The following is a 25847-nucleotide window of genomic DNA, read 5'->3' on the forward strand; positions in this document are numbered from 1 at the left end:
GGTAGCCTCTGAACATGTACAGAGTGCCTTTCTCTCTGCTGTGAACTAGTAGCCAGCTTTTGGTTGGATTGAGGATCGGAAGTCTTCCCTTCTCTCCTTCCCTCCCATGCCGCCTTTCACAGCGCCTTGCATCCTTCCCAGAGTTGGGGGGGTGGGGCGTGAGTTTGGCCAGGCAAGGCTGCCTTTGCCAGAGATTGCAGAAGACGTGATCCATCTGCGTTCTTGGTAGTGAGGCGGACTTAGCTCCCAGGGGCAGAGGAAGGTGTGGCTGCAGTTCCGACTCAGCTGGAAAAGGAAAACACTGCTGCTTTTTTGGAACTGTTAATTGTTTCGTTCTCTCCCCCCTGGTTCCTACACGCAGCTGACTCAGCGCTGGCCTCATTCCTGGCCTCATTCGGAAGACAGGAAGTGGTTAAAAGCACAGGAAAGCCACAAGAAAGGGGATTTGACCAAGCGGGGAGGCTTCTTTGGGGAGAGTTGGATGAAGGATTTGTGGTGAGTTGGCTGGGCTGCATTTCTAAGTCCTGGCAGAGGTTTCTGGTGTGGAGGGCCGTGGCTCTTGGCCTGGATCTCGGAGAACATTGCTGTTTCTTTCTTTTAAAATAGAGCCAGTGCAGGCTATTTTACTTCCCCCATTCCACCCCCTCCACACAGTTAGTGGATAATAAAACTGGGTGGAAACCTAGTTTAGATCCTCTATTCATCTACATAGTGGTTCGTGCAGCATGCCCACCCATGGCCCTGGTGGTCAAAAAATTGGTGATATTTTTCTTTTCTTGTTCAGCTGTGCGCTTGAGGTGAAAAGGCAGATTTGCACTGGCCTTTGCCCCCACAGCTTTCTGAAAGCTATTGGGCCCTGCCCCAGCTTGGCCCCAGCTGAGACCCACACTTGGCTCTGCCCCCCAAAGACCAGGGAAACGGCAGCATTTTCACTTTTGTTAGTTGGTGGCTTTGTAGGCATAGATGCAGCACTTCGTAGATAATGACTAAAAAGTCAGGCAAAGGGTTGCATCCCATGCTGGTCCTCCTCAGAGGAGACCCATTGATGTTAATTGACACAACTTACTCATTAATTTCATTGTAGAAATTAGTTGGATACCAACCATATACAGAAATGTAGCAGGATGGCTGAAGGAGGCAGGTCATTCAAAACGGACTTATTTTGCTACTTTATTTTTGGCAGTTGATATATTTTTCAGTCAATAGTGCCCTCTGGGTGGGTCTGCCATGAACTTACCAAGAATCATAGATTTGTAGAGTTGGAAGGGACTCCCCCAGACCCCCTGCGGTGCCTGTCAGACGGCCAGCCAAGCTCTGCTTAAAAGGGGCCTCAGACAACTGGCTCCCAGTCTTTGCTTTTCGCTGTCTGTGGACCTACCTTAAAGGGTTGTTGTGAGGATTAGTGAGGTAAATGTTTGTGAAGCAATTCTGAACACGTGGCCTAGGTGTGGAGATGCTAAGTAGTGTTTTTAGGTCTGCAGTTTTCCCGTTTTACAGACTGCGCCCCTGAGGCTGAGAGGTGGGGTGACTTTGCCAACCTTGCCTAGGGAATAACTGACAGAACATTTTAATGGGCCATGTTCTTCACATTTATCCTTCCAACAACAGCGCTGTCAGGTGAGCCACAAGCACCCCCAAATTACCCTGGTGCCTGAGTGGCTTTTGTGCGCACGTGACCAAGCGCAAAGGGGACCCCAGGTTTTCTAGGTTCAAATACCTTGCTTTGCTCTGTAGGCATATATAGTTACTTTAATTTTAAATTAGCCCTAGGAGGTGGAGTGCCGTGAAAACTGGTTCTAGCCACCCCATGGGCTGTTACTCATCCCCGGCTTGTGATCTGTTAAGTGGGCATAATGATGTTGGGAGCCTTGGCAGGGCGCTTTGATGATATTAAAAAACCACGGTGTCCTAATTGGCTTTGTGTGCCTGATGGGGGAGGGGAGGGACGGGCCTCGGCTTGTGGGGTGGGCTCTCGGGGGCACTTTTCTACTATGGTTTAACCGGCACACTCTGCAGAGTCTGGCTGACCGGAGGGTCGTGTGGGGAGTTGACTTTGCTGCTTCCCTGTCTGGAATAATTTTAAGAGAAGGCAAACTGGCTTGCGAACAAGCAGAGCCAAGAGACAGGTAGCCCCCTGATGACTTGGAAGGAAGCCAGTTTGGGAAGTGTGGCATGAAACTCTGCCCTTGGGAGGAAGGGGCAGCCAGCAAATCACATTACTGGGGACGAGGAGAGCAAGGACTCGTTTTCTCCTCCTGCACATGTGCGCATGTGTGTGAGCACATGTGCGTAGTGGGAGCAGCACGCAAATATATAAATCACTGTGTCAGACGACAGAGCCATCTAATCCAATATTCTGTAAGCAGCTCGCCAGCTCTAGGAAGCTCACAGGCAAGGTTTGTGAAGGCGGAGATGTTTTGTGAGAAGGGGCCTGGCTCCTGGTCCAGTCCAGCACCCTCTTCTCACAGTGGCTGACCCCCAGGTGCCTCTGGGAGACCTGCAAGCAGGACCTGAGCAGATACATAAGCCAGGCGCCAAATGGCTCCTTAAACCAGGGTTACAGTTGCCAAAATTGAATGTCTAGTTTCCACTTTGGGGCCAGACTGCTCAAAAGTCGTATTTTTCTATACAACTTTCTTCTTCCTGAATTTCTTTGATTGTGCAGATAAAATGTCACAAATAGAATTCTAAAGGATGTGTTGCTAGTGTGTGGAAACAGACAAGATCCCCAGGCAGGCACCTCCAGATGGTGGAGACGTCAGCTGCCACCCTGGCACCTGGGCATCTTCACTTGGCCGCAAGTGGCCAATAGTCAGGTTTTGAACGCTGGCGACAATCGCACGTGGTTGTGGATAGCCGCCGCCTTCGTGAATTTGTCCACGTCCTCTTTTGTGGGAACCAATTCCCTACTTTTAAGGATGTGGCTTCTCTGCTCTTTCTCCAAAACACCTGATATTTGGAGGTATACTTCCTCTGTACATGGAGGTTTTGTGTTGTCCTCTTTGCTACTGATAGACCTATCCATTTAGTCTTGCTGCTGCCTTTTTGTGTGGATTGCCTGCCGCCGGCAGGATTTAATATGTGTGCGGAGGGGCACTTATTAGTCCCAGAAGCCTTTTCTCGGATTACACATGGGGAATTGAAACTGAGTCACTTGCATGCTGCCACTCAGGTTTGTGGCTGGTTGGGGATTTGAAGCCCCCCAAGACTATGAACCTGTACAGAGTGCCTTTCCCTCACCATTGGGTAAAACCACAGCCGGTGCAGCAATTGCACATCGGGGCAGATTAGGAGACCTTTGTGGCAGTGGAAGTCTTCAGTTGTGGTCTGCCTTGGCTCAGAACTAAGCTCTGGTGGCTGGCAAGGAGGATTAAACCCAGCATCTCAAGTTGGAGGCAAAATTTAGGAAGCTGTCTTATTCCATCAGTCTCAGTATCATCTACACTTGCTGGCAGTGACTCTCCAAGGTTTCAGATCTGGGAGAAGAGGGATGTTTTTGCCTGGCACTTACAGATATATAATGAAGACGCCAGACAAGCCTCCCTGGGGAGAGCATTCCACAAGCAGGGAGCCAGCGCAGAAAAGGCCCGTTCTTGTGCTGCCACCCTCTGGACCTCTCTCTGAGGAGGAGCACAAAGAAGGGTCTCAGATGATGATCGCAGGATCAAGGTCGGTTCATATGGGGAGAGGCAGTCCTTAAGGTATTGATTACCTACCACAGAACTATGGCACTCCCCCTAATCAAGTTTGGGGTGCGTGGAGCAGCCTTTGCCAACCTAATGCCCTCCAGAGTTTGAAAGACTGCAATTCCCACCTGTCCCTCCCAACAACCTCTGGAGGGCACCAAGTTGGCAACGGCTGGCCCAGAGTTTTGGGATTGGACTGGGGAAAGCTGAAATTAGCTGTCTTGTTCAGAACAATTTTCTGGATTTATAAAGTCCTGAAATGTGAAATAGTATACAATTACTTGGTTGGCTGATTCTCAGCCTGGTCTCTCCATTCTCTCCTTCCTGTCGGGAATGTGAGTGTTCACGTTCGTTTGTAATTCTCCATCCCCCCTCCTCTCCCAAGTCTTCCACTGTGCTTTGCTGGATGATTTGGAGGGCTGCGCAGAGAGGGGCATCTGAGGCCCTTCTGCACTTGTGCTTTAACCATTTTCAGACTGTCATGGTTAACCAACCTGGGAAATAAAATTCTGCAAGGGGGGGGGGAAGAGAGCGCATTCTTGGTGCCCTTGAAAACCTTGTCTTTCCAGAGTTCTACAAATCTCAAGCCAGGTAAGATTTAGAAGATCTCAGGCTGCTGCTGTTGAATTGGTCTAGCTATTGGCTATTCAGAGGCTGTATTCCAGATGTAGACAAATGTACTGGCTCAAGCGTGTGGGCTAGCCCTGCCCTGAATGTCAGTTAGATTCAGAAGTGATGGGGTTTAAGCGCATTCTGCACATGCTCATGGGCTTCAGGTGGAGAAATGGGAAAGACTCAGAACAACTTAGGACATAGGAAGCTGCCTTTAACTGAGTCAGGCTGTTGATCTATCTAGCCAGATTCTGAAAGGAATCCTTGATCAATACAAATTAAGCAGCAGCTGTTGCTCTGTTGCGCTTGGATGTGATTCACCCACAGGTGTGCGGCAGGAAGTTGTGCCATGCTCTCCTTGGGAGAAGTGAATGCCTGTTTCTGCAGAACAGGAGTTTGAAAGTGACATTGCGCGGCTATACCCTCCCCCCCCACAGGTGAGACAAATAAAGACACTGGACACCAATATTTGGGTTAATGGGCGAAAAATGGCCACAACTTTATTGATTACAGGTAAGAGAGGTATTGGCTTTAGGCATTGGCCCCTAACTGACTATCCGGTCTAACCGGGAAGGGTTAAACACCGACAGGGGGAGCTATCCTGAGATGCATATCACTAGGCGCTCCCCGAGGGGTTACCGCTCGGGGGCGCGCTTTAGGCCCTAGCCTCCGTAGGTTTCGGACGAGGCGTCGCCCCTCGGAGTCCTTTAACGAACTACCCTTCAAGCTTTGGGGGAGGTGATGGCGTTCCTCCCCCCCATCCTCATTTGCATAACAATACCCCGGCCAATGCCTACCGCCACATGAGCCGGATAGCCCGGCTCGCCGCCAATACCCTCAGACCTGTAACCAATCCCTAATTCCCTGAAATATATCCGCCAACCAAATGTCATTGCCAGCATCGGATAGATGCACGCCATCCCAACGGTAAAGCGTATCCCTGTTATGTTGAATTTCGGGGTGCATGATGACCCGACCACCCCAAGAAGTCACTCTGCGCGCGACCGTACGTTCCACGATCCTCCTGGCCTTGTCTACGGCCGCGGGCTTCTCCGCATCCCGCCAAACCCGCCTTTCCAGCAATGATGACCAAATTATTGTAATGTCCCCGTGGGTTGCCCTCAATGACTCCAGGTCATTGATAATGCTCCACATTAAATCAACCCCTTTCCTGTAAACAAGGTCATTCTCGCCCAGTTGAATGACCAAGGCGTCAGGGGACCCCTCAATTGCAATTCTTCTGGATATGGCTGGGAAGAATTCCTCCCAACGCATGCCACGCCTAGAGATCCATGACACTTTGACATTGCCCGGCAGTTGGAGGTCAGCATCCCAACGCCTACGGTCCGCGCGTCGCTTCGCCCAATGCACGATGCTGTGGCCGATAATCCACAGACTCACCACATTTGTTCCTAAAATGAGAGAATAAGAGAATAAAAGGTCAGGAGGGGAGGGTAGGTAGGGGAGTAAACGAAAGGGATATTAACAAGGCTTCCGGATGTAACCCTTATAGGCGTTGGATTTCCACCGACCCAGGTCCATAATCCTCTCCGCCGGTAAGCCCATATGGGCGGCGGTGGTAGCGGCCCCGATGCGAAAGGAGTGGGCTGCATACTCCTCATGCGGTAGACCAATAGCTGTGATCGCTTTGCGCATAGGTGTGCGGCAGGAAGTTGTGCCATGCTCTCCTTGGGAGAAGTGAATGCCTGTTTCTGCAGAACAGGAGTTTGAAAGTGACATTTTCTTGAAGAGGTGCTATCTGTGCAAATTGAGCCAGGTATTCTGGGGTTGCTCCTTCAAAAATTGTGTCAGGATTTTTTTGGTTGTTCCCCCCCAGAATCTAGTTTCTGTGTTTGAAGCCAGAAAAAGATTTCCCTGGGTTTGAGTACATGGCAGATCAAAAAGGATTTGGTTGATTCGGCCAGCTCTATGATTCTATGTATCTACCTTGTTCTGCCTAATCCTACTGTAGAGAAGACCAGTTTAAATATGGGGAAAATGCCTTGCTACTCTTTTTCTTCCCAAGGTTAATATTCCATGGCGAACAAGTTGGAAAGAAAGCAATGAGGAACTTGTTCTATTGGATAGTTTTCCTCTGAGGTGCCCACCCCATTCCAGCTGTGGTTAGCAAACCCAAGAGCAAAATGTAGCAAGGAGGCTGTGAGCACAACAAATAGTCCGGCCAAGCTGGGCCTGCAGGCAGCACAACAAGCCCACCAGCCATTTGACCCGAGGGAACCCTTAACAAGCATTGTGGTTGGTTGGTTGGTGAAATTAAACCAGCAAATTATTATAGCAGTTAGGTTTTCCTTCTTGAGAAACATTACAAATATTTTTATGTCTTAGGACAACAATCAAAACTGTTGAATATACGTTTGAGTATACGTTTATATTTCACCTTTCATACTCCTTCTCTTTATTATATCTTCACAACCCTGGGAGGGAGGTTGTGCTGAGAGATGGTTGGCTCAGGGCCGCCCCCAGAAAGTGGCGTGGCTGAGTGGTGTTTGAACCCGGCTCCCCAGGCCCTGGTCCAGCACTCTAACCACCACACGGGCATTTATTTCCCCGAGTGCCCAGGCTGCTTCTGGAGAATTTAGGGATAGGGTGATGGGAGTGGGTTATTGAGTGGGATATGAATTGTGGGGTGTATGAAATGGTTTAATATAACTTGTATGCAGAGATGATTTGGGGGTAATGCACGGGGAGAATGGAATTGATTTGGAGCAAGACATCTTGGGGAATTAATTATGGGTAAATGAACTGAAGAGGAGCTAATTCACACTCCGCCACTACAGTAGTTCAGTTTCCCCAAATTCTCCAGAAACACTCTGGGCACTTGGGAAAAGATCATGGCTTGTGGTGTGTGTATATTCACCTCACTCTTGACTCTGCTTAATAGTTTTGTGGTGGGGGCTGGCCTGCTTCTAAAGACAATTTGAGAAGAGGACATGGCTTGTGTGTGTGTGTGTGTGTGTGTGTGTGTGTGTAAAAAGCAGGTGTTTGACAACCAGCCTCTCCCAGCCTGATAGCCTCCACATGGGATAATAGGAGTTGTGGTCCAAAACCAATCACCCTAAGAAGCAAAGCCTCTCCAACTCTGCAAAAGAAGCAGCTGCCCAAACTGCGCCAAGAAACACAGAAGAGTACGCATTGCTTGCACATTGACATTCACCAGCTGGAAGTGGTGGCTTGAAGGAGCCTTCACAGGTCAAATCTCCCCCCTCCCCCGCCGCCTTTAAAAAGAAGGTCTTCTCGTCTGCCTCCAGCCTAGGAAATGCATTCATAACCTGCCGTTCCTCTGTCCGAATTCCCCAGCTTGAACTCTGCTCCCAAGGCTGAGAATCTTGGTACACCTCAGATCAGAAACCATTATCAGCATCACAACCTTAATGGGCACATTAGTGGTTACCGTTTTTAATGCTCTGGGGTATATTTTGCAATGACTCTCTTTCAGGTCAGTGTCCTGTGATGTCCAGGAAACCCTTTTTATTAATATAGACACACAGGAAGTGGAATTTCAGAATTGGACAAGTGTATGAAGGGGGTGGTGATGTATAAGTGCTGGGGGGGGGGGGTTCCTCCCATTTCCAGCCCCGGTTACTCACAGCCTGACTCATCCTGGCTGCCACGTGCTCCTTCCCTTCAAGCAGGAGCCGATCATCGCAGTACCTGAGTGGAAACTCTCTCAATGCCCCCTTTGTTCCCCTCTGCATCCTCTTTCCCTCCCCCTTCCTTTCCCACCATCCGATTCTGACACTGTTCATTCATAATTGAGGCCGCTGTAACCTTAGCCAGGCTAACCTCCTTCCTTCCATTGTTGTCAGGGCCCCTGACGGAGCGAGAGGAAGGCATCGCAGCAGGAGCCTCCTCGGAAGGCAGCGGGAGAAGCGGGAGCCTTGCGTCCTGGTCAGCATGGCCGCCAGCCCAGCCCTGGGCATGTGTTTCCTGGCCTCTGTAGTTCTGAGTGTGGGCGCCTCCTCGGTTAGCAACTGGTGGAACCTGGTGCCCCGGAAAACAGTCCCCTACAAAGGTGAGTCGAGTGCGCCTTTTTTGGCCCAACCTGTATGCCAGGGTGAAAATGGAAGCTCAGTAGATGTCCACTGTGTGCTTGCATATCCACAACAGAGACCTCGATAACATCTCCCTTAAGTGGGCAGTGAGGTTACAGGCTTTCCTCTTCCTTTCTGTTCTATTTTAAATGCATATTGGTGGCTTTATAGAAATCACGAATGCATAGTGTTTATTTTAAAAAAGCAGCCGCTGCCCCCGAAAAGCAGAGGGCCTTCTTGGTAGTGGCGCCCACCCTGTGGAGTGCCCTCCCATCAGATGTCAAGGAAATAAACAACTACAGTAGTATCTCGGGTTAAGAACTTAATTTGTTCTGGAGTTCTGTTCTTAACCTAAAACTTTTCTTAATCTGAGGTACCACTTTAGCTAATGGTGCCTCCCGCTGCCGCTACGCGATTTCTGTTCTCATCCTGAAGCAAAGTTCTTAACCCGAGGTACTCTTTCTGGGTTAGTGGAGTCTGTAACCTGAAGCGTCTATAACCCAAGGTACCACTGTATCTGACTTTTAGTGGACATCTGAAGGTTTAGGGAAGTTTTAAATGTTTGATGTTTTATTGCATTATTATTATTATTATTATTATTATTATTATTATTATTATTATTATTATTCTGTTGGAGCCGCCCAGAGTGGGTTGAGAAACTCAGTCAGGTGGACAGGGTATAAATAATAAATTAATAATAATAAATAATAAATAAAGAGTAATATTTTAAAACGAGGTTGTAATGGTGACCAGACTGAAGAAGTGACTGTAACAGATGCTAAAGCTACAATGCAAAAGTGTCCAGTAGTTTTCTCTAAAGCACATTTTAACTTTACAGATCTATTACTCTGGCCTAAAGTCTTACCCACTCTTTGGAAGACTCCAGATAAGACTTTTTCATGTCTGAAACCCTTTGTGAACTGGAAATGCACCTCTTTCTCCATTAAAAGGGTGGGCTGGCAGTGTTAATGACATGTTCCCTCCCTTCCCCCACCCACTCTTTGAGCCGAATGCCTTGCCTCTTCCTTGCCCTGAGCCTAGTTTCAGAGGAGATGGAGGCCGGTGCCTCTGGCATGACCCAGGTGTCTGGTCTGCTTGGATTCTTCTCTTCTTTTCTCCTCCGAGCTTTTCCTTCAGCAAACTGCCTGGGATGGGCTGAGGGCTAGCCAGGACTTCAAAGGCAAACAGGCAGAGCAAAGGAACCCAGAGACAGAAAGCGGGTGTAAAGCACAGCCAGGCTTCACGGAGACCTGATTTTTATCTATTTAGGACTCCATGCAGCTAACACATCCCACCAGTGCAAAGATTTCCCCACCCACCCCTGCACCCTCCCCAGGTCTGCTCTGGAGGGTTGGGGGGACCCCAGAACGGGTTGAGGGGGCACACGGGGGAGCAGGGTTTGTGTGTGTTTCTGTTGTGCAAGTGGAAATCCTTGTGGTGGCAGGATGCTTAACTCAGTGTTTCCCAACCGGTGTTCCGCGGCACACTACTGTGCCGTCAGACATTGGCTGGTGTGCCGTGGGAGGGAGGCGGGCGAGTCGGGCGGTGAGAGGCGGCGGCGGCGAGGATCCGCGTCGAGCCGGGGGCGGCTCCGCGGTGGTGGTGCCGAGCGGCGGGGCAGCGCGTGCAAAAGGGAGGAGCGCGAGACAGCGGAGGAGGAGGAGGCCGGCATGTCCGGGCAGCAGCAGCAACAACAGCAGCAGCAACTCCCGGCGACGGCTCCTCAAGCCCCGCCGCCGCCCCCTCCTCCGCCCGCTATCGCCGCCACCACCACAACAGCCGCCGCCGCCTCAGTTGCCGCCGTCCCTCAGTCCCTCGCTCTGCTGCCTCCTCCCACCCCCAAAGCTTGGAGGTTCCCCGGCAAGGGGGAGGGAAAAAACTTTCACTTTCGTGCGTCCCTCCCGGCGTGACGCTGTGCGCTGACGTCACGGGGCGGGGCTTTAATGGTGGTGTGCCGTGAGATTTTTTTTCAGTAAACAGGTGTGCCGTTGCCCAAAAAAGTTTGGGAAACACTGGCTTAACTCCACACTTCTTTTGGAAACAAACCATCATTTCTGTGCTACCCCTGTAACTAAGAATTAGGAACAGAGAAGACAACTTTGAAAAGCCAGTGTAAATATGTGAGCAGCCCACAGATTAAGACGTAAAGAGTTATAGAAAAGCTCCAGGCAAATGTGGGTGGTGCTGTAGAAAGGGGCCTTGGAGGGAGAAAAGGTCTTCACTCTGTGCCTAAAAATACCACATTTGATCCCCAGGTGAGCTGCTCTGGAGAGGGCGTTCCCTGAATGGGGCACCAAGACATCTCTGTCCCTGGCACCTGCCCTGAGGCTGCCCCCCAGCCCCCTCCTCCTCCCACTTCTTTTTAGGGTGAAGCCAAAGAAGGGAGGGCAGCGCCTTGGGTGATCTGGGCTCCAAGGCAGGCAGGGACTCGGCAGAAGTTCTCAAGGGCTGTTGGTTAAGGGACTTTTGCCTCTAAGGCTTTTGACCCCCGTGGTATTTCCTTCTAACTTCAGACTGTGGCTGGGTAAGCGGTTGCTTCATGAAGCTGCAGCCCAGATGGTGGAATCAGACCTGGGACTGAATTTGAGTCCTGGCTCTGCCTTAGTTTACTTGTTAAGGACCATTCCTATACCATTTAATATATTAAAAAATCTCTACGACAATTAAAAACACGGTAAAACTATTAGTACAAACTACTAAAACAATTAGAGTTACTACCAAAGAGGGTTAAAGGGGAACACAAATGAGATAAAGCATTGTAATATACTCAGGAGGAAGTGTCAGTGGCTTTACAAAAGCAACACTTAATCTAGTTTTTACTGTTTTGAAAACTGGAACTTTATGCACCGCCCTGCCAACAGGAATCTTTCACCTCTAAGCTTCTAGTCCTGATGGCTGAGGTGGGGATACGTTTGAAAAAGTGGCTGGAGCAGATGCTAAAGCTACAGTGCAAAAGAGTCAAGGGTTTTTTTGTTTTTGTTTTGTCTTTCTTGAATGCAGTTTGGGCCTTGAATGGGAACCGTATGGGGTGGATGAAAGCAAGGACTGTGGAGCAGGGTGACCTGGCAGAGTCACCTGGCTGGTTGGTGTGGTTACCCAGCCTTTCATTAGATAGAGCTGCTCCTGCCCCTCCCTTGCAGCACATGTGGGGAGGAGGAGATGCCTAGAGTTTCCACCCAGCCAGAATTGTACAGGCCTGACCAGAATTCTGTCCTTTGGGCCATTTGCCAGAACCAGGAGAAGGCAAATGCCTGCCAAGCCAATGCTTGCTGTTATTGTGCTCTAATCGTCACAGGGCCCTCCCATGCGCCAAAGGGATTGGGGGGGCTGTGCTTGTTGGGTGTTGTGCATGCACAGTGTGCTGCCCCGTGGGGGGATGGGGGACTCTGCCCCAGAGCAAGAGGAACACGGAAGCAACTGCTGCATTTTGCAAGGTGTGCGTTGTAGTCTGTTTCAGAAGGCTGTGCTTATATGTTGGCAGGTCCCACTCCTGAAGGCTTGAGGCTCCTGCATGATCTGGAACCTTGCCCTGCGGGATGCAGTACAATTGCCTCTCAAGGGGGGGGTTTGCTTCCAAGAATTCTGCATGTGCCCAAACCCTTGGAGCTGCTTCCATGTGAGCAGCCCACAGCTTCCCTCCACTCTCACACAAGCAAGGCAGAGAGTTTTCCCAGCACAAAAGAACTTTTAAGCCCCCTGCCTTGCTTGGCGAGTGCTGGCCCCAGAGGCCCTGAGATGCTCTCATGAGATCTGGTGGGGCTGTCTGAATTCCCATGAGAGCTGGTGGGAGCATCCCAGACCTTTCTTCCCAAGGAAAAGCTGGTGCAAAAAGAGCTTTGAAGCTCTCTGCCTTGCTTGCATTTCAGCCAGTGGCCTTCAACCACGTATAGTTGAAATCGTGCAAGTTAAATGCGTGTAAGATGCAATGGTACTGTATAAATGTAATGAGTAAATAAAAAAAATGTAATACAGTTGTTGGGTTGCATTGTAGCTGATGTGCATAGGTTCCCTGTCAGATGTCTGTGTTCAACCCACTGCCTGTATATGTGTATGTACCTGCTGGTGCATTTCTATTTATATATTTCCAGCATCTTCCGAAGGGCAGCATGTGTTGCATTTTCCAGCTGCCATGTGGGTACACCAGCCAGCCCAAAGTACACCTGGGCCTTCTTAGTGACAAACGTGAAGCATCGTCTGTTAGCGGCTCCAGGCATCTTGTGAAGATGCCTCTTTTTGCTCAGGCTTTCCCTGACTCGTGAGATTGGACTCCAGGGCTGTGCAGCCCTTCCCCAGCCATCAGGAACATGCCTTATGCAACTTCAAATGAGTGGTCGACCCAGCACAGTATTGCTTGCACAGACTGGCAGCAGCTCCCCAGGGTTTCAGACCAGAGCCCTCCCAGGAGAGTGAGGATTGAACCTTGAACCTTCTGCATGTGATGCAGGTGCTCTGAGTTACACCCCATCCTTTCTTTGGAAGGAAGCGAGGAGGCTCTCTGATTCCTGGCCATTTGGAAGTTCCTTCTTATTCAGGCACACAGGCAGGGCCTCCATTGCATCTCTTGCACTATAACATGTTAAGTCACTTTAGGGCGTCCCAGAGTGGCTCTTTGGCTGCTGGTTCTCTAGTGGGGCTCACAACTATTCTGCAAAGTTCCTTGCTGTTGGTGACTTCTGTTAGCACCAAATCTTCCAAGGCAGCCTTAGCAACTCTCCAGGTGCTTGTAAATCAAATCAAATCTTTATTATTATGGTCAATGACCAGCATTGAACTATATCTATTAAACTACAACTCCCATCGGCCCCAGCTAGCACAGCCATATATGACACACGGGCTGCTGGGGTTTTTAGTCCACAGCACCTGGAGATAACCAGGTTGCCACAAGCACAGGGCCAGGTCAGGCTGCACTGGGAGTCCAAAGCCTCTTCTTTGTCCCTGGCTCAGAATGGAGACTTCTCCAAGAAGCCCGTCCCTTGATCCAACTGTTGACAAGGAGGAAACCTTAAAAACCACAAGGAGTGCTGTGATCCGGTGGAACTTTGCATGTGGGTTTGACTGAGGCTCGCAAGCAAGCTGTTAATTAATCTGGGGAGTTGGGGCAAGCAAACACTGTTAATTAAATGCAAAATAGGGAGGAGTTAGGCCAGCAAGAGGCAGAAGCAGCTTGAATTGGAAATCCAGTTGGATGCTCATTTTTAAGAAGAACCCAGACTTGGAGAAGTCAGCTGATTTTGCCACTGGTGCCACTTCAGAGAGGGTCAGACTGAAACACTCATGGCTTAGGCCCCTTTGTGCACAACTGCAGTGCTGTGGGACCCTCTTTTTTGTGGCATGATCCCACATGGCTGTGGATGGCATCTGAAGGACCCATCCATGTGGCTGGGGCCCCATGTGTGTCTGTTTCCCTTGCCAGGGGTGCAGAGGGACAACTTGTGTAGGAAACACAGGAAGCTGCCTGTGTCAGACCGTTGGTCCCTCTAGCTCAGTATTGCCTACACTGACTGGCAACAGCCCTCCAGAGTCTCAGACGGGAGGCTCTCCCAGCCCGACCTGAAGACATTGGGGAGTGAACTTTCATGCAAAGCAGACGCTCTGCTGCAGAGCTGTGTCCCTGTGGCTTGCACAAAGGGTGGTGTGTCAACCACCTAAGGCAGAGGTTTTCAACCTTTTTAGGTCCACAGCTCCCTTGACCAACTATGTTCTTTCTGCGGCACCCAGTGGGGCTCAGGAGCCCAGTTGCAGAGCCAGCAGCCCCTCGCCCCTTTTCAAACACCCTCCCTTGTGGAGGGTTCCCTCAGCCTCCTCTCTTCTCCCCCCCTCCTTGAGAGTCTTCTGGGCAGCCGCAGCTGCTGCCCCAGGTCCCTGAACTGCCCCCCCCCGCCCCAAAGAGAGGTGCCTCCTCACACTGCCCTAGAAGCATCTTTCGCCTGGGGAGCTTGTAGCCAGGGCTGCTGCAACAAACAGCTGTGCAAGCCTTTGGGAGGCAGAGACATGAGAGAGGGCATCAGAGGAGGGAGGGAAGGAAAGAGGGACAGAGGCCAGTGTTGCCCTGGCACCCCTGACCACCATTCAAGACACCCCAGGGGGCCACGGTGCACAGGTTGAAGACCACTGACCTAAGTAAATAAATGAATTGAATTCTGCCTCACCTCCAGTAGAAATCAAGGGTTCTACTTGAGTCCATACAGTTTCCAGACACCCTGTATTCCTAGTACCGACTCCTGTAGCTTCAGCAAGGTTGTAGCCTCATGGGCCTTCAGGCCATCATGCCTGGTTCTGTGGGTTTTTTGTGGGGGTTTTCCCCGTCCCCCCCCCCAGTGCTGTCATTCATTCGGATTGTGTGACCTGCACTGATCCTGCTTGATGGATCAGCAGAGTCTGTTTGGCTGGCAGATGGAAGCTGTGAATGGCTGTCAGAAAGTGCCCTGTGGGCCCCGTCAATCAGTGTTTGCACCAAGGCTGGAAGAAGCAGCTCAGGATACACCCCATTTAAGATGATATTCAGTGCCATGCCGCCTTTGCAAACCAAATTTATGCTCTTCAAAGTTCACTTTTCGGGGGGTTTAACTTGGGGTGAAGGTACTTTTTTTGTCCACATTCCTTCATGGGCAACCTTCCAAGGACCACTTGCCAACGGCAGAGAGAGTCTGAGGAAAAAGGGGGTGAATGAGACTCTGGCTTTGTGTACTGGGGTTTTTGTGTCAACCAGGCTGAAGCCGGAGGTTTGTACCCACAGACACATCCCTCCATTCAGGCAAGCAAGAGTGCCTATTTTAACTCCTTTGATGTCCTTGCCTCCAGATGAAATGAAACCCAATGTGCACAATTGCACTGGCTCACACCCATCCCTTGTCCCCCTGGCTGCTCTCTTTCCGTTGCTCTGCCCCACTTGGCGAAATTTAGACTGCAATACCTTGCTCAGGAGCCTCTCTTTTGTTTTTGCTTATCTTACTCTGTAAAGCATTGTCAGTATAGATGTCGAGGCATCATCATCATCAATAATAGTAATAAATAATGAACAAGAACCATAATGCTAACCTATTAAAGAAACTCCTTTGAGGCAAGAAGACCCGAAAGCGCAGGGAGAAGAATGCAAAAGGGCAGCTCACCACTTGCCTTCCTCCTACCATCTTTTCCAAAGATGATTTTCTGCTCAAACAGCAAACAGTAAAGGAGCATGTGCTTCCCAGATCAGCTTTTAGACCGTTTTGTTTCCCCCACTTCTTTTCCTTATGGGGGGGGGGGGAGATGTGGTCTAAAATTCACTGATGACCCCAAGTTAAGAGGCGCTGGCAGAGATGAGGATTGGAAGACGACCAAAGGGTGATACTGAGTGACCTCATAGGCTGGAGCAACGGAAGCTGGGAGGAAATTAATAGGGCCTTGTGTGAGGTGATGCACTCGTGGGCCGGTGGTGGGCTCTTGATCTGCTGCGGACTCGTCATCCAGAACTGACAGCGTAGGGAGAAGGACTTGGCAGGGGAACAGTGGTGGAGGAGGGGACTAAATTGCTTGATGACTCTCCTCTGAAGTGATGGGGCTGTAGTGCTGGCCAGTTCTGGAAGGTATTGAGATAATAAATAGCAGAAGCAGGACTGGGCTGTGACGGTTCATCCGCCTGAGCAGTTGACTGTGTGCTTGGACAGGAACTTTTCTGACAGCGCTGAGGATGCTAAGGGTCTAGCCTCAGGCCATCTGTATGTTCCTTTCCCAGCAGGGTTTTTTTTGGGGGGGGGGCTTTTCCATTCTGCACGGTTTCGTTGGTGCCTCTAAAATATTTCCTCCCCCAGCTAATGACTATAAAGCTTCATATGCCTTGTTGAGTTGGACCAGGATTAACTGAGAGCTGGTAGGTGTGTTATTGAGAACTGAGCGCAGGCACACCATGGGGTAGTTCTGTTTCCTCTCTCCTTTCTTTCGCTATAATATGCCACGGGCTCCAGAGGTCACTGTGGGCCAGACCTAGGCAAGGGCATAAGCCCTTCCTCCTCTATTCATGCCCCTGCCCTATCTTCAGCCATTGCTCTTCTTCAGAGAAATGGTTATGCAATAATATCTGTGTCACTGAGTAGTATATACAGAGCTCCTTTATCTTCCCCCCAAACTGCATGCTGCTGAACATTAGCAGATTCAGGTCCGACATAAGAAAAATACTTCTTGACATAGCACATAGTTAAATTATGGAATTTGCTCTCAGAAGAAGTAGCGCTGGCCACCTCCTTGGATGGCTTTAAGAGAGGATTAGACCCATTAATGGAGGAAAAGGCTGCCAGTAGCTACCAGCCACGATGACTGTGCCCTATGAGAGGCAGTGTACCTCAAAATGCCAGAGGGCTGTGACACTCAAGTCCTGCCTGTGGCTCCCCAGGGAGGCGCCTGCTTGGCCACAGTGAGACCAGGATGCTGACCCGATTGGCACAGCCTCTTCTGAAGTTCTTAACTGCAGCCTGTCCCAGGTACTGCTCATATCACAGTAAAATTAGGAAAGGAAGACCCATTTGGGAAGGTTAGTAAAACACGACAGAAGAGCCTTTTAAGAGCAGTCCTTTGGTTGCATACAACAGCTTGCTTGATTTGATCCAGGAATCAAGATATATGGGTTTAAAAAACTGAACTCACTTTTAGAGCAATATATTCTATATGAAGAACATACAGAAGATAGATCTGGATCCAGATCTCTGGGTGACTTGTGGTAGGTTGGCAAGATTTCTAATGGTATAAGCAGCAACAAAGTGGCCCCTCCCCTAAATTATACTGTTTAAATGGTGAGAGCTGGGTGTTGGGGGGGGCAGTGACCAGGGGTGGATTTTGTGTGTGGAAGGACTCTGAACACCCAGTTCTGATGCTCAAAATCAAGTCCCTGGGCTCAGAATTATTTAATTCTAAGTGCATGTCTTTTGCACCAGACTCCAGATCCTGCACATCATTAAGCCTGCCCATCCCAGTTGTGGATATGAAACATTAATGGCCATATGGACAAGACCATTGCTGGGATCTTAGCCTTAAAGAAAAGCTGTGGCATCTTGATGTTTAACACCTGGAAAGGTCAAGCCTGAGAAGCTGCACTTATAAACACACAGGGTGGTCTTGTCTTATTTCACTGCAGTTTTGCGCTCCAGTCCATCAGGAAATGGTAGAAATCACAGCCTTTTTGTTAAAACATTAAGCAATGTTGATGGTGTTGCTGCTGCTCACTTTCATAAATAAAAAAAATCCAAACTATGTTGCCTGCTGCAAAGATGCTTATTGTGCAACATCAGAAGTCTCTTCTGACCATTGAGACAGATTGGATTAATAAACAACGGGATGTTTTGATAATGGCTAGGTTGATGCAACAGATCTAAACTAAATATGGAAGCCTGGGGGTGGGAGTTTATGGCAGATTTGGGCCCCAGGATCAGGGAACACTTGCAGACTTAATTGCATATCTGCAAGATGACCCCCTCCAGCCCCTCAGGATTCAACCAACTTATTTTTCTTCTGGATGGGTAGACCATTTCATTTCAGAAGTGGAAGGTGCTTTTAAAATAATAATACTGTAATAATAATCATCATCATCATCATCATCATCATCATCATCATCATCCTTTCTTCAACAAAAAAAACCACCTAGTGCAGCCATGTACAAAGTCCATTTTGGGGGCCTAATTTGGCCCTCTGGTCGATTTAATCCGGCCCCTGTGGCAGTTTATTTCCTGCAGCAAAATCCCCCCCCCAAGCCCTATAATCCTAAACCTGAAAAAAAGCTCAACAACTGGCCCTCACTCATCAAATCCGGCCCTCTCTGAAAAACGTTTGGCCACCCCTGACCTAGCGCTTTGGAGAGAGAGCTTCTAGCTCAGCTTGACCTCATCTGTGCTAGTTTTTGCATAGACCTGTTTTATTTCCCCTTGCTTGCACTTTTTCTCCTCCTTGGGGACTCTGCCCTATCATTCGGCAACACTCACCTGAATATTCCTACCCTACCAGGTTAGAACTTAACAATTTAATATTTTGATTAAGCCTGTGTGTGAAATAATATGTAAAATGGGGAGGTGAGAGGTGAATTGCGATTCCCAATGAGAGCCAGGGTGGAGTAGAGGTTAGAGTGTCAGGCGAGGACTTGGGAGACCAGGGTTCGAATCTCCACTCGTTCCTGTAGATCACTGGTTGGCCTTCAGCCCGTCTCTCTGCCCCTCAACCTATCCTACCTAACAGGGCAGTTGTGGGGATTAACTGAGGAGGGGAAGAGCCATGGGTGACACCTCAAGTTCCTTGGAGAACATAAATAACATAAATATTTATATTTATCTCTTCTTTTATTGTTGCATTACATAAAAATGTATAGTAATTATAGTGGCCACTGCGCTTAAGTGGGAAGCAGTTCTGGAAGGCTGAACCCCCATTTTTTGCAGTCTCACCCCCCCCCTCACTACTGCAGTCACCCAACCCTCCGAAGAGCTGCTCCTGGAGCCTGAGTGAAGCCTCTGCAACAGTAAACAATGGGATGGGGAAGGAGTGGAAACTGGGTGCTTCTTCCTGTGAGTGCAAAACCACAATTGGCTATGACCCATGGTAGTTTCCTTTGAAAAGAAAGAAGGCGTGTGAATAGCAAAGGTGGGGGGGCTGCTGCTGCCTCCCCACTTTCTGTGCTGAAGTAGGAATCTGTCCTCATAGCTGATCCAGTCTGGCCTGGAGTTTTTCCTCTGCTCCTTCCAAAAAGCTCTTGCTCATCCTTGCGCTCTGGAGCCCAGGCTGCCTCAAAGGGGTGCAGAGTGTTTGGGCATCCTTGCTGCCCACCTCTCACCAAGAGGCACCTGGCTGGCCATGTGAGAGCCATTGAGATGGGCCTTGGACCGGATTCTGCAGGGCTCTTCCTAGGTTCTTCTTATTGGAAATGGGCCTGCCCTTCTTGGACTTCTGGATTTGTTGTTGTCTGAAGATTACAGTCCTACCTTTACTTCTCAAACGTTTTGGCTCCCAAACGACCGAAACCCGGAAGTGACTATTCTGGTTTTCGAACGTTCTTTGGGGGGCTTCTGCGGCTTCCAATTTGCTGCAGAAGCTTCCTGCAGCCAATTAGAAGCTGTGCTTTGATTTTTGAACGCTTTGGAAGTCGAACGGACTTCCGGAACGGATTCTGTTCAACTTCCAAGGTATGACCGTATATTAGTGTGGGGAGGGGGGTGTTATTATATTTTATGCATTAGGTTTGTTATATTATACTCTGCTCCACAGGGATTAAATTTAATGAAGAGTGAGCTAGAAGTTCATAGAATAAAAATAAATTATTTAAATCAGGACTAACTCTCATTTGCTTGTGAGTAAGAGCTCCCCAGTGAAATATAGTGTTACTCTACTTCCAAATAAATAGTCGTAGGATCAGGCTCTCAAAGGATTGAAGCTGTCATGGTCCTGGGGAGAGGAAGCGGAGCCTTCTTGTTTGAAGCATTGCCTTGTCTGTTGAATTAGGACTGTGCCACTGGACCTTATTTTCTCTCAAGGCTTTGGTGCTCTGTTTGTGAGACGAAAGATGGAAGTTACTTTGCTTTGCTTTCGCCCCTGCCTGAGTGGTGGAGAATGACTCCTGTTTCAGATACAAGGGCATATAATTCTATTTTATTCACTCGATTTGCATCTTACATGCTGTGTGTTGAGTGTGGCAACTGCTTCTGTGACAAGGATTTGAAACTTCTTAATGTGATGTCTGCACCGTCCCATTCACACATGCAGGTCATCAAGTGGTGAATGTGCATGTGTGAACCAGGCTTGAGGCAGGTCTTAATTGCATGCTGAAGTGGCTAATGGAGCTCTACAACTGAAGGCTGGAAATAATTCCCCCCTGTCCTCTTGTCAGATGGATTTGTGATATCTATACACTTAAACACTTTTTGCTCTCTGCTTGTAGAGCTGATCTGACTAGCTGAGAGTTCAAATGGGAAAGTCGCTGGTTCACCATAACCCATGAACTCAAGGCCTTAAGTAAATTCACATCTTAAATCTTCAGTCTTTCCCCTCCCATCTGTAGTATGACAGTAAAGGTAAAGGTAAAGGGACCCCTGACCATTAGGTCGTGACCGACTCTGGGGTTGCGGCGCTCATCTCGCTTTATTGGCTGAGGGAGCCGGCATACAGCTTCCGGGTCATGTGGCCAGCATGACTAAACCGCTTCTGGCGAATCAGAGCAGCACACGGAAATGCCGTTTACCTTCCCGCCAGAGCGGTACCTATTTATCTACTTGCACTTGACGTGCTTTCAAACTGCTAGGTTGGCAGGAGCAGGGACTGAGCAATGGGAGCTCACCCCGTTGCAGGGATTTGAACCACAAACCTTCCAAACGGCAAGCCCTAGGCTCTGTGGTTTAACCCACAGCGCCACCCGCGTCCCAAGTATGACAGTATGAGTATACAAATACTGGTTTTATTTGCATTTTAATGAACAATCGAAAGCACTAAATGTTTCTTATTATGTTTTTAAAGAATCCCACTGCAGAGTCTTAGAGATGAGGCTCCATGCCATAGGCTGCTTCAGGGTTCCCCAGCCTACTGGAAGTGATACTCACAACACCTTTCAAGCAAAATACCTGATGTCTGCACCGTCCCATGACCCCCCCAAAAAACACACACGTAAAACACAGAGAAATAAAGCAAGCATCAACTCCCCGCAAAAGACAGAGGCTGCAGCACCACCAAACAAGCAAAAACAAAAAGAAACCTCTAAATGTTGTAAATTGAGAAGTCTTGGGGCAGGGGGTCCGGGACAGTCACTAGGTGAGGAGACTGAAGGTGCCATGGTGTATGGGCTCCTCCAGGGCTCCTCTGTTCTCAGAGTGTTTGTGCCCGCACCACACTTCCTTTTTATGAGGCCACAGCCTTGTCATGAATAAAAGAGCCTGGCTTCAATCCAGAATACTTCATTCCCCAAAGTTGCAACCAAGCTTCTAGATCTCATGGTTTCTAAGAGAGGAAGGCTCTGGGAGTCGGTGGAAGGGGCTCGGGCCTTTTCTACACCTCCCAGTGCTGTTGAGAACATAAGAGCCTGGATGCCAGATCAGACCAAAGGTCCTTCTAGTCCTTTTCCCACCCACTGTGGCCAACCAGATGCCCCAGTGGGGAGCCCTCAATCAAGACCTGAGTGCTGCCCGGGCGCCTGTGCCCTGCCTGCCGTCACGGCCTCACAAGTTGGGGCAGAGAGCTTAACTGGCATGAGTAGTGTGGAGGTTTGGAACAATCTGATCAGTTCTGCCAGACAGCGTTCGCCTCCTGTCAAATAAATCTTGCTTTTTATTAGATGCAATAAGTGGAGAGCACCCTCCTCTTCTAGATGAACCTGCAGAACACGGTTTTCCTGAGATTTGCCAGCTTGCCGGGCAACACGCCAGCATCTCTGCCTCACTTTCTTTGGCACCTTTGGGCTGGAGGTTTGCCCTAGGATTGGCTCTAATAGAGGGAGCTGTGGGCACCTGGAGAGTGCGTGGTCTCACCTGCTGGGCTCTCCTGAGACAATTGCCAGCGGTTGCTGCAAACACCTGATAATGATCTCATGCTCTGTTTGCAGCTCAGGCAGAGTCCTTGGGGACCCCTTCTTCCTGCTAGCAATGCTGCCTTCCCTTATGTCATCCTTTGCCACAGGGATGCGGGGGGAGGCTTGGGCCAGCGCCTGGCAATAGTCTTTATCCCCTTGTGGCAACCCAGTCTATTTTAGGTCCAAACGTAAGAGGTAGCTTGTGAGGTTTTTGTTTTATACGGTGAATGACTTACTCTGTGACTGCAGCCATGCTGTGTACTGCTGCATTTCTCTTCTCTCCAAAGAATCTGGTCTGTTTTGGAGAATCCCAGGTTTCGTTTACATTAAGGAACAAGTTTCTAGTCCACGTGAACCTCACAGCCGGCTCTCGCCCGAGTCTCCCCATATTCCTTGAGTCACGCATTCCTTTCCACTGCTTTTCCACTGTTTGGCATTGGGACAGCAGCCACGTGGCCCACCAGCCAAGGGTGGAGAGACTGCACTGAGCATGATTTAGGAAGCCTCCTGTTCCCCTCACAGGGCTACAGAGCAGGTTTAACAGTCAATCCCTCTTCCCACAGAACCCCCTGGAATTGTAACCTGTGAGGGGAATAGAAGTCTCAGTACCCTTAACAAACTACAGTTCCCAGGATTATTTGAGGGAGGCCAGGACTCTTTAAAGTGATATCATAGTGCTTTAACTGTATGGTGCAGACAGGGCCTGGGTGAGTCAGACAGTTCGTATTGTCTCTTCACTGACTGGCAGTGGCTCTTTGGGGTGACGAACCAGTCCAGACTTTGGGCTGCACAGGGTTCTTTCAGGGCAGGGACAACACAGGCGTGGCAGCCCCAGGCGCCCTCCTTGCTCTGGTTTAGAGGATGGGAGTCTCCCCAAACACAGAGGGAGAGGTTAGAGCCATTTATAATGGGAGTAGGTGGGGTGAAAGTGTACAAGGAGGGACCTCCCACCCATCTCGTGCACAGATGACACACAGCCGCCTGCCTGCCTCCTCCTCTTCCACTCCCCCTTTTGCTGCTGGGCACCCGGAAGGCGGAGCTGGGCACCCAGCCTGGCTCCAAATGGAGGCACGCCGCTCTAATCCCTCTCCCTCCAGTGGTGCGTGTCAGCACATTCTGCTGATTCACGACAAAGCCACTGATTACAGGGCCGGGCTCCGTAATTGCCTGGCTGGGGTGCTTGGCTGAATGAGACCCATCCTGCCAGCTCTGTTGCAAAGGCCTTGCTCAGTGCTTGAAATGCCCGAGTTGGCAGGACAGTTTTGCTGAGCTGATGCCATGTGGGTCAGTGGGTGGTGGCTGCTTTTTTCCTTGCTGCATTTCCATGTGAGTAATCTGTTGGGGGCTGCATGCCAGCAGTTGGTGCAGCCACCCCCTTTCCTCCGTCTCTCTCTCTCTCTCTCTCTCTCTCTCTCTCTCTCTCTCTCTCTCTCTCTCATTCTGGCACCAATAACTCTCTCTTCCCTCCTCTGTGTGCCACCCCATTCTCCCTCTCCCTTTCTCTCTCTCTCTCTCTCTCTCTCTCCCCCCCTCCCTCCCTCTCTCTCCCTCCCTCCCTCCCTCCCTCCCTCCCTCCCTCCCTCCCTCCCTCCCTCCCTCCCTCCCTCTCATTTTGCCACCCATCCTCTGCCCCCTTCCTCTCCTCCTGCCCACCTAGCAGGCTGCCCAAGGAGGGATGGCTTGCTTTCTCCAGAGGTCTGAACTGGTTGCTCACACTGGGCTTTGGAATCACTCCTCTGGTCGCAAGTAGCCCCTTCCTCTCTCTGTTGGGAAGCCTGCAGCTGTTCTTAGCAACAGCCCCTGAGACTGCCTCACAGGACTATTCCTCCTAGCAGAGAGGAAACTGTGGAATGCGCTTGTAGGCCAGCAGCCTTTAAACTGCCTTCTGGGGAGTCTTGGGGATCCCCAATATCTTATCTGGGGGTTGCATATGGCAATGGCAGACGAAATCTTCCCCAAGAGACAGCCTGTCCTCTGTTGTCGGCCTTCCCCTGGAATGCACAGGCATGGAGGAGCCCTGGGGGTGTGTTAGGGCGTATTCATTTCACGGTGGTACAGCCCAGTAGCCTTTCACCAGCACACCTTGCTGTGCGCCCTAGAGCATGTGCCAGAGTCATAGAATCATAGGATCTTGGGGTCATCTAGTCCATCCCCCTGCAATGGGCCCATCCTGCACGACCTTCCAGGTTCCAGCATCTTGCTCAGTCAGGCCAAAGGTCCATCTGGCCCAGTAGGCTGCCTTCCAACAATGGCCAACTGATACTTCCAGGAAGCTTGCAAGCAGAACATGCGTATAGGCAACTGCTCTCCTCTGTGATTTGCTCACAGCCTTTGCTCTTGTGTGGTATACTGCCCCTGCGCCTGGAGGTTCAGTGTTGTTATCAGTCATTGGAAGAAAACAGGAACATTTAGCAGACAGTTTGTGCGATGCAAGAAGAACATTTTTCTCATGAACATGTGCAGATGGTTCTGCAGTGCTATCTGAGCAATCTAGAGAGGAACCACTCAGAAGCACATATTTTTAGGTAATGTAAGAATCAGTCTAAGTAGCTTTAGGCAATTCCAACTCAGCCCTCAGCTTGCCAATGAGGCTATTGTCCTACTTTACAAAAATGTTGTACAAATTGCAGCAGAGGTGGGCCCTTGCAGTTCTCAGCCTGATTTCATGCTGAGGGAGAGGAGAAGGGAAGCAGGGGAATGAACAGCGGAAAGCCAAAGTGGATGGGGGGGGGGGAAAGCCCTATGCAAGTGATCATTTCAGTCTTTGGGTAAAAGTGATCCAGGGATGGGGAGGGGAGAAGAGGATGTCTGTGGGAGAAAGAAGATAGCAGAAAGAGAGCGAGAGAAAGGGGGTGTGAGAGGGAGAGATGGAGGGGATGGGAAAAGAGAAAGAACCAGGAGAGGAGGATGTTAGAACGAGAGAACAAGGGGGTGTCAGAAAGAGAGAGCCAGAGAAGGCCCCCCTGGCTTGCTTCGACTCTTGCTGGCTTGCAGGTCCTCCATGGGCAACAGGCTCCTGGCCCCTGCATTAGAACAAGCCGGAGAATGCGGAGGGCTTTAAACACCTCGCATGAGAGACCTGCACACTCAGTATTGGTGATCAGCTGTGAAAGCAACACAGAAGGAAGGCACAGAGCATTACTGCTCTGCAGCACTGGAAATATGACAAATGGTACCAAATCCTGTGCGGTACCAGCACACTATTCAAGCCATCTGCTCCACCAGGTATTTGGACTTGGTCCCCCCTCCCCCCACCCCCAGCACCTGCCAGCCTTAATGATAGCTCCATTCCCTGGCTAGACACACTGAGGATCTGTCAGTGTATATTTTGGCAGCGCCTGTCTATCTTGTTCGGATATTTTTCTGAAGTCTTCTTGTAATTGAATCTGAGTGGAGCAGGAGCTGGAGCCAAGGCCCAGGAAAGCAAATTCAGGCCTGCCTTTTCTGGCCCTTGCACTGAATAAATTCGGTACGTTGATGGCCCAGTTCTGGGCCGATGGATGGCCAGAGGCTGCCAAGGGCACCTGCCCTGACAGAAACAGAAAAGAGGTGGCAATGAGCCACACACATTCTCCCTGCCTTGTCTTCCCTATTAGTTTTGAGAGTAATATTTCTTCTTTCTAAAATGGGAAACACCCAGGAACGTAAAACTCTTTGTGGGGAGCCTTGCCCATTACCTTGTATGCTCAGTGGTAAGGCAAGGGCATTCTGCATATGCTCAGATATGCTTCCTCTTCCAGGGAAGCGGAACTTCTTTCAGCCCAACCAAGGGCCGCATTCCTTTCTGGGCAGCTTTTCAGGGGCCACACAGCGGTGGTGGGCGGGGCCAGAGGCAAAAGTGGGTGGAGTAGGCTGGTTTCTACCTGCACACACATGGCCCTCTGTCATTCAGCCACAGAAGCCGTATCAAGAGTGCTAAGGCACTTTCCAGTCAGGCAAAAGTGTGAGGACGAAGTGAAGGGGCAGCAGAGGCTGCACAGAGAGGCATGGAGG

General features: G+C 50.0%; 1 protein-coding gene across 2 annotated transcripts in view; it reads left to right on the forward strand.

The window, feature by feature from the left end:
- Positions 1-25847, forward strand: part of SEMA4C (semaphorin 4C) — a 59984-nt gene that overhangs the window by 12763 nt on the left and 21374 nt on the right. For both annotated transcript variants that reach the window (XM_081921304.1, XM_081921303.1), the window contains exon 2: positions 8126-8331. In XM_081921304.1, coding sequence (XP_081777430.1) covers positions 8214-8331 — 118 coding nt within the window. In that variant the 5' untranslated portion in view covers positions 8126-8213. The remainder of the gene's footprint in view (positions 1-8125; positions 8332-25847) is intronic.

Source organism: Podarcis melisellensis (genome assembly GCF_964234715.1).
Source record: "Podarcis melisellensis genome assembly, chromosome: 8".
Taxonomy (NCBI): domain Eukaryota; kingdom Metazoa; phylum Chordata; class Lepidosauria; order Squamata; family Lacertidae; genus Podarcis; species Podarcis melisellensis.